The 18,211-nt window shown below is 35.7% G+C and overlaps 1 protein-coding gene across 7 annotated transcripts in view; it reads right to left on the reverse strand.

The window, feature by feature from the left end:
• Positions 1–18,211, reverse strand: part of LOC126470165 (cAMP-regulated phosphoprotein 21) — a 1,039,480-nt gene that overhangs the window by 229,498 nt on the left and 791,771 nt on the right. For 6 of the 7 annotated variants that reach the window (XM_050097798.1, XM_050097794.1, XM_050097797.1 and 3 more), the window contains one exon: positions 1,540–1,641. The exons of the other annotated variant lie outside the window; for it this stretch is intronic. In XM_050097798.1, coding sequence (XP_049953755.1) covers positions 1,540–1,641 — 102 coding nt within the window. The remainder of the gene's footprint in view (positions 1–1,539; positions 1,642–18,211) is intronic. 7 annotated transcript variants of the gene reach the window in all.

Here is an 18,211-nt window from a genome sequence, read left to right on the forward strand (position 1 = left end):
GAATCACTGCTGACTAATTCATTTTCACATTTGTTTTTGGTTACTGGTCAACAGTGTCTCACACATCTTGCACAGAACTTTGTAATTGCTAAATCCCATGTAAAATTTACTAGACTAATTTTTCTGATATATGGCAACTAATGTTTCATAGGTCTTTAAATTCTCGTTATCTAACGTTGTATTGGATACTTTCTTGATATGTTCATCTTTCATTGCTATTTTTTGGATGTACTTCATATGCGTGACCTTCAAGACATCTAACATCTTGTTGGATACTTTCACAATATGTTCACCTTTCATTACTGTTTTTGGATGACCTTTATGTTTGTCATCTTCAAGGTATATGTGAAAACATCTGAAATATGTTGCTCATTTTGTTTACTGTCAAAACTGAAGGAGGAGATTCTTTATACCCTTCAAGTAACTATTAATGAATTTCTGCTGGCACAAAATCAGCCAATGTAAAGACATTTACAGAGGCTCACTATTTCACATTATGCACCTGAAGAAGTTACATAGTGCAAATACTTGGAAAATCCATATAATCCTCATTATTTTGCAGGTAAAGCTGGCTCACGTAATACCTAATCAGTGTTTTTGACCTTAACTATATAAGTAGAATTACAGAAAGGCTAGATCTTCAGAACTTCAGATCTATTTTTACAGATTAATAAACCACTTAAGATGTCTGAAAGTTTCATATCCAGTGCCTGTCAGTCTTGGTTTCATATTTAATGTCTCAACAATTGGTGTGCAATCTCTTCTGTGTTTGCCTTAGAGTGCTGGAGGCCATTCAAAAGTCTCATTTTGAATGATTATTTGATTTTAAATGACTGATTTCATGCCCTTTAGGAGGATTTACCTTTCCCTTGGGATATACCTTGTACTAATTATTATAATAAGTTGTATTACAATATGAAAACTGACAGATACAGTAATTTTAAAATTATTCACAAAATACTGAATAAATAGAGAAAAAACTGAAAATTAATTTAAAGTTAATACAAACATTAAAGTGAAAACTTTATATGTGTTAACTCTTTTATCTAATTAGTAGAAACAGCTTATCTGGGCAGGTTAATATCTGGAGGCCTGGTTTTAGTTCTTTTGTATAGTTAGATAAAGAGCAGAAGACAAATACCGTGACTACTTATTTCCAAACTACTATCTACAGTTTTCAATTCCTTTAACAGTGACTGTGTTTTTTTTAATCTAATATGGTACTTGGAGTTGAAATTCTTAAACTTTAGCTTTCAAAATAAATATGTAGTGTTAGCGAGTGTTCAGGATTAAGATGTTACTTCATTCTTTTTATGTGGAAATTTAACTAGTTTCAGTGACATATGTTGGTATTAATTATGAAGAGCTACATCTGAAAATTATGGGTTAGTCATAAGGTGCTTTAAAAGGGGCATCACAAAGTTTGGAAAATGCATCACAATACACTGTGCAGCTGCCATGCAATACATGCATTATTCAGTACGTCAGCTTCAACAAAGTGAGTCAATGGAACATACACACCAGTCTGCAAGTACTCACATTAGTGTGAAATATCCTTTTCCTTGCTTTTTCGTATTCTTCTTCCCTTTCTTCAAAACTCTTACTGCGACGTGATTCAGAGCTAAACTGCCTCTCGGGAGACTGCAACATGCCCCACCACCCCCCACCCCATTCATATTGTAGAATAACAAGTTAGCAACAAGTACCCATTTCTACCCCACAATACATATTATGAATTTATCATTAATATGAAGTTTTTTCATCAGTGAACCACTGCTCTTTGTGAAGAAAATAACAACTTGCAAATACAAGAATTGGACTATCAAAGAATGTCCTTGACTATATACGAGAAAGTAATTATTATCTGCCACAAATTTATATTTTAGGCAAAGTATATTAAATATAGCAACAGTGGTTGTTTATGTATAAAAAATAACACAGCAGAAAATGCATAAGATATGTGTGCTTTCAGGGGAAGAAGAAGAAGGTGATGTGGAGCAAAACAGCATTAGAGAACACATGTAAGTACTACAAACTAGAGAAGAGGTTAGCCAAATTGTTGAAATATATATTTGATAAAACATTAAAGATGAACTGGGAACAGTGAGTTGGACTGAAGAATTACGACAGATAGAATGCTCACTTTCACATCAATACTAAAACAGAATCATGATCACAAATAAGTCCAACCAGTCAACTGTTGTCAGAAGTATATAAGATCCTCAGATGGAATAAAGAAGTAGGATTCATACATATTACAAAATTATGTAACATCACATTAATTCTGCAGATTTCAAAAATCTGCTTCTAAATTAGTGTTGGGTGTTATCGACTTAAAATAGCAGATTGAACTTTATGATGAATTATGAGTGAAAATATGAAATGCACATGAATAAAAAGAATGTTGCATTCATTAGAAGCAAAAACTACAAGAAGCACAATTTTTTAAATCCGCTAGTGTAAGATGTGGTAGAAACTCAAAGAGTAATAACACAGTAAATCCTAGCAAACAGGCAAGAGTGTTAGTATTCCTTTAGATAATAAGTACAAGAACACAAGAAAAGAGAGATTTTTATGCACCTTTGTCTGGAACAAAAGTTGAAATGTTGGAATCAGAAAAAATAGTAAAAGTGCCAATATGGCTTTATCCAGTCATTAGTTACTACATTTGCATGACCTGATAAAAATGTTTGTTTTCAATGATACCTTAGGTGTGACTGAGATGAAATTACTTTTGAAACTATTGTCTAAGACTACAATCATCTCAATAAGTACATAAAGTAAAACACTAAAAAGGGAATGATGCAGACATGGAAAACACAGAGAGAAGATGATGAGATGTTATACATACTGAAGAGAGAAAGTAGCAGGCTAAGAAAATGATAAGATACTATTTTGAAAGAAATCTAGTAGCAATGACATACAGAGATGAGCAAAATAAGAGACACTTCAATGGGCAAGTAAAACTGATGACTGTTTTTTGTAACTGAACATTCATGACAGGTTTAATCCACATGCTAGTAACACCAGTATCTGAACCTGCCTTTCATAGACAGAGTTTTTATAACAGAGCAGTTTAAGAAATCCTTCACGCACTGGCTTCCAGCTTCAGCCTGCTACTACTCCTCACCTTTTCTTGAAACATCTGCAGAATCTTTCCTGTTAACCAACCAGAATTAATATCCACAGAAAGAATTATGGAAAGAAAAACCTTAGCACATTTTTGAGTTTCTTTTTGCAACAAAATGTTAGTCATAGTGATGTATTCACTGTATTGATCAGTTGCGATAGTTTAATTTTGTTGATGGGACAAAACTTGAGCCCAAGATTCTGGCTTCCACAGAATTAGCACTTCAAATTAATCAGTTTAAGCACTCTTTTGAAAAAACTTCTCACATTAAACGTCTACCTTTTTTCTCTCTCTCTCTGTTAAAAAATAAACACTGATTCTGCAGTATTTTGACTTCTTGGACAAGGGTGATAATAGGAAAATGGACTTTGCCATAGCCTTTTTACCAAAAGGGAATGTATCATTCCGCTGAGAGGTCAAAGGAAGAATGACATTTTCATATGTTTGTAAAAGATAACTAGAGGTCATTGTTTAAGCTTAGGAAACAGAGAGAAATATTTCTTCCAATCATTACTGACAATATTATTATTATTATCAATTGTATGGCTTATGTGGTCACTTAATATTGACATGATATGAATATTAATTGCCCTACGAAGGAAATTAAAAAGAAAGATCATGATGCAATATTTATCGAAAGCTTCTTTTTTGTCTTGATGAAGGAATGGTTCCTCATGAATGAGAGTGTACCACTCTATTATCTGTTTACAAAGGAGGGCACATCATGATAGAAGATTTGCTGGAAAGATAAACAACTGAGTTTGTCTCTAGACTTAAAGGACCTCAATAAATTAAATCACATTGCCATTAAATGTAAATAATGTCAAGATGAAGAATGTAAGTTCAATAGAAAAGTTATGGAATCTATATCAGGAACAGTTTGTTAATAATTAAGTAATAACATGGAAGTTTGAGAGCAGTGACTGGAAAAGGTAAAGAGTAATTAACATAATACACAGGTAGACCCAAGATCTCTGACGGCATCTAAACTGCACTAACATTAATGTTTGCCACAACAATGGAATGTAACTTTGTTGGATGTGTAAATGAAATGCTACATTTAGGAACAGTACCATGTATTCTCTTTATTTTACGATCATAACACTGGGCTTCAGTAAGTTTTCATTCATGTGAATAAGCATAAATGATGGCAATATTTCAAAAGTGGGTGTTACAGAGTTGTACCTCTGTTTTGTTGGAGCAGAGTGCGGGGCTGAGGTGTGGTAGGTTGGGATAGGGTGCAGAGGGTGGAGGGGAGGTTCAGCTGAAATACGAGTGATACATCAAAATATTTCCATGAGCACACTTGCTAAGGCTGCAGACTAAATCAATAATATCAGTAATGATAACAACAGTAATAATAAGGACATTTATGAGAATTAAATCCATGCATAAAGCACATTTATGTACCAAAAGAAGACATTACAAACATAAAAAAGTGAACACTTGTCATTCATGACCATAGCCTGCACACTGAAATAATTATAACAAATTCTATTGCATTTTACATTTGGAAGAATACATGATGTAGCTTACCTGTGTGACAATTATACTAAATAATAATTTTTTATATAAATGCAACAGATTTATTTACTTACATATAATTAAATAATATGCTTTACTGATGTAATGCAGCAGTATGATGATAATTTCAAGCAATAATAATCCATACATTCATACATGCAGATGCAACTACATCACTCAGTGCAAACTCTTCCACATTAAATGCAATTAAAAATGTGCTGACAAATTAAAACGATTACTGTAATAATAAAGGCCTGCTACTAGCACATAATTCTCTGTACCATATTTGACCAAATGGTGCAAAAATTTATTGTTAGTAAAGGGGATGCTATAGTGCATACAGAAAGAGGACTTATGAATAAGAGTGTCAACACAGAACAACATGTCTCAAGCTATTTAACCTTTTTGGAAGTAAGCCAGAGTTATTTAACAAATGAGAGATTTCAGGAAAAAAATATAAAACTTATACATGTTTACTGTTTACACACACTGAAAAGAAGAGCATGTTGTACCATATGTGAGGATTTGAAAATGAAATCAGGAAGTTCTCTGCCAAAAAATTAGGATTCTAAAAACAATACCACACTGGCAGGTTACATGGGAGAAATACACTGTCCAGCCACATTAATTGAAACACCTGCCAAAGCCTGAACAATAGCCTTTTGCAGAGCGGACCACTGTGAGACGTGCAGGAAGAGAATCATCAAGGTTCTGGAAGGTACCAACAGGGATGTGGAGCCGTGCCAATTTCAGTGCTGTGGCCAGCTGTGCTATATTTCTTGGTTAAGGGTCTGTGGGACATACAGCCTGATCAAGGTGGTCCCAAGGACTCTCAATTAGCTTTAAATTCAGGGAGTTTGGTGGCCACGGTAGCACAGTAAACTCATCCTACAACCCTTCAAACCAGGCATTTGCATTGTGAGCCATGTGACACATTGCATTGTGCTGCTAGGAGATGCCATTGTACTGAGGACAAACAAACTGCACAAGTGATGGACATGGTCCACAATGTCTGATACATACTTGTGTTGATCCAATGTGGCCTCCAGAATCATAATATCACCTAGATAATGCCACAAAACATTCCCCAAAACATAATGCTCCCTCCAACCTTCCAACAATTGCTGCAGAATATATGCTTTCAGATATTTCACACCATACACACCAACGGCCATCTGCCATGGAGCATAAAACATGATTCATCTGAAAAGGCCACCTGTCACCACCCGGTGGACACCCAGTTGCGGTACTGGATGCAAATTCCTGCCTTTGTTACCAATGAACAGCACTCAGTATGGGTGCTTTAACCAGGCACCTGCTGCAGAGATCCATATGCAGCAACTATCTCTGAACAATCTTTGAAGAGATACTATTGTTAGTCCCTTGGCTCATCTGGGTAGTCAATTGCTCAAGAGTGACATGGCTATTTGCCCATACACGTCTCTGCAGCCATTGTTCCCCCATATTACACAGGCCAATGAAAATTTTTTTTTGAAAAACTTTTTGTAGTTTTATAGCTGATCTTTATAGATTTTTATGAGCTGAATCCAAATCTAGCCTTAGGTCTTTGTATCATGCATAGTTTTCGAGCAATATGATTGTTATTATATAGTATAAAAATCCTATGCTATAGGTAAATGAGGAAATTAATGAAACACTTTATTACAATATAAGCATGGTTTGTATTTACAGTAAGCTACTTAAAACAATGATATGTGTTAATAGAGATTTCAATTGTCAGCTGGAATTGGTTTGTATTTTCTTTCTCATTTTTCATTGAAGCTTCTTGCGTAGCTTTTTCGATGCTGAACTTCTCAGTGAAATGACCAACAGCAGTCCCCCATCATGAGTTTTTCCATCAATTTAATGTCCTGTTGAAATCGTTTTCCTTGCTCCACACTAACATCTCCTATACTGTCCAGGAAGTAATCAAGGCGACTGTTCAAAAAGTGAACTTTCAGGCTCATTAAACATCCTAAAGTTTTAAGCTTCTTTAACATTGTAGCTATAATAGGAACATATTCTGGGTCTTTTTCATGTCCTAAGAACTTTCTTGAATGATACCCATGCTTCTTTCTCATTTAAGGTCATTGTGGATTCAAAGTTAACATCAAACATCAATTTTCTAATGTCAGGTCTGACAAAGATGACTTCTTTTAGTTTAGTAGTACTTCTTTGGCGTTTTTTAATTGCAAATTCACCACAAATACAGCAAAAACTGTCCACAGAGTTTTTACAACCACAATGTCAAGACAATGAGGTTAGGTTGACAGTAAACAAAACACCATATGTTAACATAACAATAGAATCGACCTTTTTTGCCAGCAAATGTTTTTCAACAGTGTTACCAACGTCATCTACATTCATTACACCTCATTTTTAAATTATTTTAACTAAATAAAAGCTGTTAAATTCTTTAAAAATTCGCTTAATTTAATAAATGTATCTGTAAAATGTGAAGAAATGGTATCATATTTGGATTTCTCACCCTAAAAAATATAAGATATTTTCAGCAAAAAAGTTTTTCCATCATTGGCCTGTGTTATCTATGGTCTGTGGTGCATCACAGTTGCCTCAGCACCAGTTTTTGATGGCACCACTTTACCATGCAGAGTATAGGCCTACTTTGGCCATGGCAGCATGCAAAAAGTTTACAAGCCTAGCCAGTTCAGAATGCTTTCACCCTTGGTCTGAAAGCCCATGATGATGCCCTTTTGGCCATTAGATAAATCGTTCTGGTTCCATATTATATAATGATTGCACTGTCTTCCTTGTCCTCTCGACATGCTTTATGTACCCTCCACTGCTAGTGCTGCAGCCTGCGTTATCTGAGTATTTGTTGAATGCTGATACTGAATGTAGGCAGTGGCCACATTAATGTCACTTTACTGTGTAGATAACTAAGCATGTGAACTATAAATACTTACAAAGTGGAGGGCAGGTGAAGAAAATCGTGAATTTTTATAATAACCATTGGATATCAATCCTATATACGAAGAATATCTATGGAAGCCCTTTGGTGTTTTCTCTGCCTTCATTGAATTTACATGGTAAAACAGAAAAACATGTGGACTGGATGACACTATCTGTTGCAGGAAAGTATTACATATACAGAGCCACAATACCTGATATCCATTTCAGTCTAATTTATTTCATTGTATTACTACTAGACAAGCAATGCTCTTCATTGTGTGTGTGTGTGTGTGTGTGTGTGTGTGTGTGTGTGTGATGACCTAAATAGAATGTAAAACACACATTTCCAGACAGCTGGCCAGGAAGATAATTTCGCAGCTATACAGTGGGATTTTTTCCACCATGTACAGCCTCTATGGACTGATCAATTAGAGGATACAGAACAAAAAAGGTCTAATGAATTTATGTCTGGAAATGAAAGATTTCCCTACTAGAGACCATTTACCCAATCATCCTATCCACAGATGAGGCCACCTTTACACTTTCATTACAGTCATCTGTGGGATAATACGCAGAACTCCTGTGGTATAGTGACAGTGAATCATTAGCACCAGTGCAGCCAGAATTTGTGGGCTGGGATAACTGGCGACTGTATTTTGGGACCTGTCTTCCTTCCATGTCACCTAACAGACTCGAACTATTGGCGTTTCTTGTGGGTGGCTTTGCCTCTCCTGCTGCCAGTAAAGATTCAAAGGGTTATGTGGCTGCTCCATGATGGTGCTCCAGCCCAGTTCACCATTAATTTCTGGGCACATCTTAATCGTGTGTTCCCTGGTCAATCAATTGGATGAGGGGGTCCAGTTGCATAGCCTGCTCATTCACTGGTTATGGGGCCATCTCAAAAGTATCATGTATGTATAACACATTCCAGATGTGGAGACACTGGAGCAGTGTGTTCATGCTGGCTTTGACTCTGGTTGGATGTAGCCTGACTGATGTGAATTTGTGATATTGAACTGGTGCATATACACATGGAAACCATTTTCAGCACATACTGTAACTGTGGCTGCATGGTACAGCATGTAATTGACTGCAGCCTCTGTAACAAAGTATGACTGAATAAATGGCCTCTAGCATGGAAAGCATGCATTTCCAGACATAAGTCGATTAGACCTTTTTTGTTCCATATCCTCTCATCAGTCAGTCCCTATAGTTTGTACATGGTGCAAAAATATCACCCTGTACACAATATTTTGCTCATTATGTAAACATCTTTATCATGTTATGGTAAAAATAACCTCACATGTCTTCTCTATCAAGACTTCTGTCAGAGACTGAGTAACTGTTATTGTGCCACTATTTGCACTTTATTTCAATTCTCCATACATTCTGTGCTCTCTGATGTGTGCTTTAATACCCTAACTTCCTTATTGTGGAAGATGTATGATTACTGCGAGGATCAGTGAAATCCTAATAGGGTAAATAACAGTTCATAAGTAGAGCTTAAATTGGAAGCTTCACCCATGTTCATTAAGTTTTCTAACACACTGATCCCAACAGAATGCTTAATTAAACTCTCCTGGAACATTTGGCTTCACTCCGATACTGGTTTTATCCCTCATTTCATGATTACATGGCGGGCAGCACATTAAGTTACTTTATTTATACATGATGATGATTCTCCTTTCATCTCAATATCTCCTACTCCTCTTCCTCCCCAATCACCATAAGGTCAAAATTAAATATGTGTTCCACCTTTATATGCTGTTCTAGTGTCTGGTTCGCTTCTATTTAGAATGGAGATTTTCTGTGGGTTTGTGTAACAGAATCTGCTACGGTCTGTGGAAATGCTCATTTCATACATCCCTGTTCTCTCAGAGCTTTTTATTTACAGTACACCAACAATTACCAGAACTAACTTGGGTGTGTGGATGTTCAAAAAACGTGTTTATTTGGATAATCAAACTGTATAATCATATTTACCAATTTATCAATAAAAATTATGTATATTTATTATATATTGAATCTCTTTTACTGTTACAAACGCAAGTGCAGTTGGAATGTACATAGTATAGCCTAGTAAACAAAATAATGTGTCGTACATATGGATTTTACAGGTATATTTTTACAGAATTAATGCTTAAAAAATCCTTAATTTTCGCTTGTCCAAGCAAGCCTACACACTTATGTGTAGCTAAGTCATGCACACTCTTCAGGGCAGATATCTCATTTCAGTCCTTTCACCTTGTGCTTCATTACATTACATTAATATTTGTTCCATAAATCATAAATATGACATTTTCCAATGATGTAGAACATGTCTGTTTACCATAAGGATTCTTACATGATATAATTAAATTTCTTTCTTTCTTTATTTATTTTTTACAATTGCTACTTCATATCTAAAAATTCATCTACTGAGTAGAAGGAGTTGACATTCAGAAATTCTTTTCTTTTGTTTTTAAATGCTGGTTGGATATCTGTCAGATTTTTAATCCTATTTAGTAAATGACCAAAGACTTTTGTGGCAGCATAATTCACCTCTCTCTGTGCCAAATTCAGATTTAACCCAGAATAGTGAAGATCATCTTTTATTCTAGTGTTGCAGCTATGCACTTTACTGTTATTTTTGAACTGAGATGGGTTGTCAATAACAAATGTCGTAAGTAAATATATGTATACTGAGGGTACCGCGAATATCCCAAGTTCCTTAAGCAAACGTCTTCAAGGTGATCTTGAATGGGCTCCAGCTACTATTCTGATTACACATTTTTGTGCAATTAACACTTTTTCTCTTAATGATGAATAATCCAAAAATATGATGCCATATGTGACCAGTGAATGAAAACAGGTATAATAGACTACATTACTGATATGTTTATTGTCAAAATTTGCAATAACCATATAGAATAAGTAGCTGAAATAAAACATTTCAGTGGATCATCAATGTGTTTCTACCAACTCAATTTCTCATCAGTTCACACACCCAGAAATTTTGAATATTCAGCCTTAGCAACAGACTTCTGTTTGAAGTCTATATTTATCAATGGTGTTAGGCTATTTACTGTCCACACCTGTATAGACTGTGTTTCCTCAAAATTTAGAGAGAGTCCATTTGTAAAGAACCACTTAATAATTTTCTGAAAGACATTATTCACAATTTTCTCAGTTAATTCCTGTTTGTTGGGTGTGGTTAAATACCTGTATCATCAACAAAAAGAACTAGCTTTACAACTTAATGAATATTGAGTGGCAAGTCATTAATATATATTTGGAACAATAATGGGCCAAAGATTGAACCCCAAGGGGCAACAATCTTGATAACTTCCTAGTTAGAGAATTCTGCTGATTTTTTTCAGACTGTCTGTACTGTTAATTTACACCTTCTGTATGCTTCCAGTTAAATACAAATTAAACCATTTCTACACTGTCACAGTCATGCCACAACATTTAAGCTTATCTAGAAGACTTTCATGATACACACAGTCAAAAGCCTTTAACAAATCACACAAAAATCCAAATGAGTGATGTTAAGTTATTCAAAGCATATAATATTGGATCTGTGGAATCATATATAGCATTTTCTCTTGAAAAGCCTTTCTGAAAACCACACTGACATTTTGTTAGTATTTCATTTTTACAAATATATGTAGCTGCTCTTGAATTTTGGATAAAGCTGTCAGAAGTGAGATTGAAGAGTAGTTGTCAGCACCAGACCTATCCCCCTTTTTATGCAATGGTTTAACAATAGCATATTTCAGTCTCTTTGGTACCCTGTGGGGAATTATGTCAATTTCATGTGAGCTTTTACTTTTGAGTGAATTCATTATTTTCCTAATTTCAGTAGGAGAGATGGACTGAATTTCAGTTTTATGAAATTGTATAGTTATTGCCTGTAATGTACAGATGGTCCCTCTTTTCTCTACAAAACTTAAAAATATGATTATTAAAAATATTTTCTACTTCTAACTTTTTGTTAACAAATCTTTCATTGAGTTTGATGGAAAAACAGTCTTCCAGTGCTCTTGCTTGCCCTGTTTCCCTTTTAACAATATTCCAAAGTGTTTTAATTTTATTATTAGAGGTTCTAATATCAGACATATTGGACACACTTCTGGACTGTTTAATAACATTTCTTAATAGAGTGCAATAGTTTTTATAATGTTAAACTATTTCTGGATCATTACTGTTTCTAGCTATAAGACACATTTCCCTTTTCTGTTTACAAGACATAATTATTCCTTTAGTAAGTTATGGCTTTTTAGATGGTTTCTTACAATTATGTTTCACTGTTTTCTTAGGCAAACTGTTTTCAAATATACTTGCGAAGGTATCATGGAACAGGTTAAAATTTAAATTAGCATCAGGTTTCCTGTACACCACATCCCAGTCTAAATGTTGCAAGCTTTTCCTAAAATTTGCAATTTTTAAATCATTAACTAAACACTCTATTTTGGAGGACTGTATGGGGCTATGTCATATACTGTAACTAGCTGTGCATCATGATCAGAAAGACCATTCTTAACAGGGAAAGTTTTTATTTGATTAAATTTATCTTGGTCTATTAAAACATTATCTATCAGTGTGCTGCTTTCCTGTACTACCCAAGAGGGAAAATCAACAACTGATGTCAAATTGAAAGAAAAAAGTAATACATCAAGGTCATTCTTTTTATCAGACTCTTTCAGAAAATCTACACTGAAATCCCCACAAAGAATAATTAGCTTCCCTCTCTCTGACAGATGGTACAACAAAGAATCCAAGTGTTTCTGAAATAGCCAAAAAATTCCCAGTGCGGTCCTATGCTCAAGCTCTCAAGCACGTGCTTCTATATGTTGCTTTAAACAATTTTTTTTAGTTTCTATAAATGTTTCACAGTATGATAAATTATAACATATGTGGCAACTTGCCCACTCTCCATAGTGTCTGTACTTACATGTGCTGTAAGCTTATATTCACTTACATTTACCTCTTCAATATCTATGACTATATGATGTTCAGACAGGCATAGCACATCTATTCCACCCTGAGTTTCTAAATCTTCTAAACAAACAAGAAGCTAATCTACATTGTTTTTAATCCCCTGATATTCTGACGCACAGTACTAACATTAATTTACACTGTACTTTTGTGAAAATCCTATGATATACTAACCTTATTTCTCAGTATACTTTTATGAGAGTCATGTAATACTTTAACATGTCTAGTAACTGCCAGCCTGAGCTTCTCATTAAGCCTAATTTCATTCAATGTTGAACCATTCGATGCTGATCTCAGCCAGAGGCACTCCCATGAGTTTCAGTGCTCCCTCCCCCTCCTTCCCTTAAAGATTTTGCTTTTATCCTGGCCAATTTACCCTTCCCTTTCCTACTGAGATGTAGACCATGCCTTGTGAAGTCCCACCTATCAATAGTACCAACAGCAACCAAACCAATGCCTGACAAAGTAAATGCCCGAAGTGACTGATCTAACTCCATATTGACCCTCCTGAGAGAGCTGTTCAATTGGGGCCAATAATACTGCATGAAAGTGGGAGCCGAGCCAACATTTGTATAGTTTGTTGCAGCTGCTATTTTTACCAGGTCACATTCCTGCTCCACCCACTATCAAAACACTGCTTTGTAATACCCTTGCACAATCATCTTACATGCTCTATCACTTGGTTAGGCCATGCACTGGGTTTGAAAAAAAACTTGTGACAATGTACCTGTTACCTAATTTTTCCTTCAAGATCTGGTCCTCACCTCTTCCATAGCTACTATCTAAAAACAAAACTTTCCTCCTACTTTCTACTTTTTTTGAAATAGTTGGCTTTCTGGAGAAAGACTATTGAGTATTAACTACATTTACATCTACTTGAGCCTCTTCCTTAGTTAACCGAGGTAGCAAGGTGAATCTGTTGTTTGTGCCAATAATGAAACTGTCAGATACTGTTCTCTTTCTGTGGCCTCTGTTCCTTGCTACCACTTCCCACCTGTTCACCCTTCTCCCCCCTTAGCCTCATCAGTTCCTCCCTAGAACTATCCACTTCAGCCTTAAGTGCCCTAATTTTCCCTCCCTGTTCAGCTATTTTCCTATCCCTTGAACATACTTCGCAATACCATGGAAGGGATCCATTTACTTCCCAAATTCCCCTGCCACTACATTCTTTCCCATGTAACCATCTGTCACAACAGCTGCATAGAACCACAGAACTACCTTTCCTATGACAGCTCAAACACTTCTTGCTTGTGGTTGTTTACAATCTTTTTACAAAATTTATTGAGACAACAACAGTAATATTATATTAACTGCAGATCACAAGAGTCACTAAATTTATGTGGAACACTAATTCATGTGCATACTATTAATATACTAACATAATACACTTGAAATACCCTTAAAACTCAAAACCTGTATACCCATAAAATTAGGCCTAAGATCGCATATGCATGATATGGACTTTAAGCATTTTGAAAAGAAATAAAACCATTGAATGCAGTATCTATACAGGCAAAAGCTTCAGAAGCAGCTGGTGTATTTTCATCTTCCTTTCTTGAACCACTTGTTGATGAAACACCAGTGGCATCAGCTTTATCAGTGACAACTTGTTACTGATGATGTTTACAATTTTGTATCCTGCATCATCAACACTCATCCATTCTTCAATGTCTTCTTCATCACATTCATGGCAGTTGAGTTCTTTTAGCATACTGAGCACTTTGGATGTGTCTTTTTCTTTGCCATTTTCAATTAGACTTTGAAAACTTTCTGCCTTACCCAAAATTTATTCTAGGCTTTATAAAAATTCTGTTCCTTTACTTTATCCGATGCTGCTCCACTCATGTACATTTTCCAAATGAAATCTTTTATGATTTCTTAACATATTTTCTTCTCCCTTCTTCTCTCTTTCTCACAATAATGTATGTGAGAATTCTCTTCTGTAATATCGTTTGAAAGTCTCAGTAACATCTTGAACATGGGCTATAGTAACAATGTTATGTTAACTGGAAGAAACATTACTTTTATGAACTGTCTTTTTCATTTAAAATGACACATGATGACAAAGTTGATCCATTATCAAGGAGCAGTAAAGTTTTCTCCCTGTAGCTATTCTTTAACTAATGAGCTTTTCATTCTTTAACTGATGAGCTATTACAGAGGGTACAGAAACTTCCATAAACAATTCCATGAAAATACTATCCATCCAGGTGCTCTTTTGTGATTTTAAACATAAGTAACTCAGACATACCAACATTTCTGTAACAACATGATTCCTTACTTTTACCAATGAAAAGCATAGGTAATTGGTGGCTACCAATAGCATTAGGACAAGATAAAGCAGTAATATGATACTGCTTATTTTATGATCGGGTTCTCCTAATGTATAACATGTAACCACTCTTGTTCTTGACAAAGCTTTCCAAATGAGCGCAGTTTTGTCAGCACTGTAAACATTTTCAAGAGCATAATCCTCATAGATCACTATGCCCATTAGATTGATTGTGAATGTATCAGCTACTGAAGAATCAGCAGATACTTGTTCTCTTTGTATATGAAACTCATGAATGTCATACCTGGACTTAAGGAATTTTAACCAGCTCATGCTTGCTTTAAAATTTGATGGCCCTCCAAGATTTTCATTAAACTGAATTGCCTTTTCACATAGAATCCTTGTTATTTTTTCTGTGTAAACAGCTTTTAAACAGCAAAATCTAGACCTGTGTTTGTGGTAGGCTTCACAGTTTTATGAGTTGTTGATCAATCACTGCAATCAAGCTTATATAAAAAAATTTTAATGCTTATCTAAGGCATTGTTGCTAGGAGAGAGCTGTGCCCCATATATGAGCAAGTAACAGGTCAGTTAAGCATTTGTTCCATTGACCAAGTTTTGGATAATCAATATTCTAGTATCTTCAGGAGTTCAAATATTACTCATTCCCTACTGAATGACCATCTGAGCAATTTGTTAGGGCCTTCAGAATTACGTTCATAACCTTTATCAGGAACAGACAAAAATAATGGAGATAAGCACTCAAAGTTCGAATTTTTACTTTCATTTGACGTGGCAAGAAGATAGTGAACATTTTATACAACATGCTTATCATTTGGGTATAAAAATTTTATTAAATATTACGCAGAGATCCTTGGAATTTTGCCCAGCTTATGTCTTGCTCATCCAACAATAAGTCATTGACACTAAGGAAACCCTATTACTTGGCTGGAAACTGACAGACATGCTTCATTTTAGTGTACAAAATAACATAAAACAGGCAAACATTATATATTACAGTTTTAATAGTTGTCCATACTGACCATCATTTCAAAAATTAACCTCAATATTTATCAGATAGGTTATTCAAGTGAGATTTGAAACACAACTTATTATTTCGGAACTACACTTTTTAGCTGCCACAATCCCAACTTGCCATCTACATGTACAATTAACAACAGTAAGTATCATGATCATCTTTGTTTGTAACCATGTCAGGTGTGAGTTAACTTATGAGCAATTCATAATGAATCTGCCACCAAATTTCTTACTTATCTGAACCTTGACCTCTGCACATAGATCTAGCTAATTAATACCGAAATCCACCTGGTTTATTCAAACTATACTACTTCTCATTTCTGAAAATTTCATGATCTCATTCAAAAATACAAGAGGCACGGTATTCAGTTACAGCCATTCTGGCCTGATTATGGGTATTTAAGAAGTTTGTTCATGGAGGGACATCTTAAATTCAAAGGTTACACCTGTTGCCAAATTTTGTCTTCCATATCTGGCAGGAGGAAATAGCTCTCAGTCATGCACTATTTGTAATGAGTTCACAGTTTGGATGTTTTTTTCATGAAATATGAAGCATTTCAATTGTTAAGACAGATATTTTGTGTGCATGTATTGCTGTTTATCAGTACTAAGTACTCAGTATCACAGCAGAGTCTCAGTATCCTAATTATATGCCAATAATTTAAGAGTAAAGGAGACCAGTCACTGAATAGTTGAAGCACTGAGTTGCCAACAGGCACACACACACACACACACACAAAAAGAAAGTTTTGCTAGCTATCCTACAAAACGCCTGTCAACTGGATTATAGTTAAAACACTATTCTAATAATTAACCACCATATTTCATCTCCAAATATACCCTTCCCTCCTCACATAATACTACCATCACAATTTTAAATGTTTCCTTTTTCTTTCTCCACATGATAATAATCTTGTAGTTTCTTCTCACCTTTTCATTCCCCAAATCCATGCTTCGTTTTCCAGTTCCCTTTATAATTACCAAATGCTTTCATTCATCCATTTCTCATGTCATTTCACATTTTAATAGTAACATATCATCCCAAACAGACCCAGCTGCATTTACTGCATCAGTTCAGGAAAGTATTCCTATACCTAGCTAAAACCCAGTCCCACATCCTGTTCCTTTAATGCTACCTAAAGCATGGAACATCCCCCACCCCCAGGCCTAACCATAAAAATCCTCTTCTTTGGATCTCAAGCCCTTGTTTCACAATGACCTTCACCTTTTGAGATTCTGCCAGTCCCTGTTCCTCACAAATCTGGTACTGCAGAAACACATATCCATGGCAAAGACATCCCAGAACCACCTCTGCCCCCTCTCCAAGATTTTGTCACTGTGCAGTACCAACTACACACTCCATATCTTTAAAATTGAAACCACATGCCCTCCAACATCTGGAAGAGCAGTCCAGACACCAGAAGCTATCGAACCTGTTGAAATCCTACTCCTGCCTTGAAGCATGACTATACATGAACACCTATCCTAACCACAGTGAACCTCATCATCAATGTCTCATAGCACCCAAACCAAAACTCCCTCTGAACACTTCACAAAATCCAGAACCCAAACAAACCCTAAACAATGTCACTTAATCAGCCCCTTCATCTTCACCTTCCACAAATTCATCACCACCAACCTGGCTTTACCATCCTTCCCGGGTCTCTTCCCACAAACATAAAACTAACAAGAGAAGAAATGACAGCCTCTAGTACCCTCCACAGCCTCAAAACAGACTATGATTCCATCATCCTCCATGCAGAAAAGGCCACACCAATGTCATGATGTATCACAGTAACTACTTGACAGAAGCCTTCCACAAACTATTTGATTCATCCACTTACAAGATCTGCTGAATGATCCAATCTTAGAAGTCCAACATAACTTATAACCCCTATTGAAATTCTCTGGCCCAATTGCAGAATCTCACACCTGAATCCATCACAGTCTTTATCCCAATGATATTCTGCAGACTTGTTTCTATATGCATCCGAAATTCCACAAACCCAACAATTTTAGATGTCTCACTGTAGTTGATTATTATGCTACCAGTGAAATAATTTTCAAGTATGTTGATCTACACCTCAAACCAATTGCCACAAACCTAGCCTTTCACATCAAAGACACTAACTACTTTTTGCACTCACTGACCATCTCCACACCTTTACCATCTGGATCCCTACTTGTTACTGTGGATGCCACATTGCTCATGTCCATGATTTTGCCACTATCAATCCATTCACCCAGCACCTCCCAAGCCTGTCCTGTCCCATCCCATCAAAGGCAGGGCCATCTATGTAAGCAGCCATGTCATACACTAACTCTGCTGCAAGCACTGCACAGCTTTTTATGTT

The sequence above is a fragment of the Schistocerca serialis genome, chromosome 3 (genome assembly GCF_023864345.2).
Source record: "Schistocerca serialis cubense isolate TAMUIC-IGC-003099 chromosome 3, iqSchSeri2.2, whole genome shotgun sequence".
In the NCBI taxonomy this organism is placed as follows: Eukaryota; Metazoa; Arthropoda; class Insecta; order Orthoptera; family Acrididae; genus Schistocerca; species Schistocerca serialis.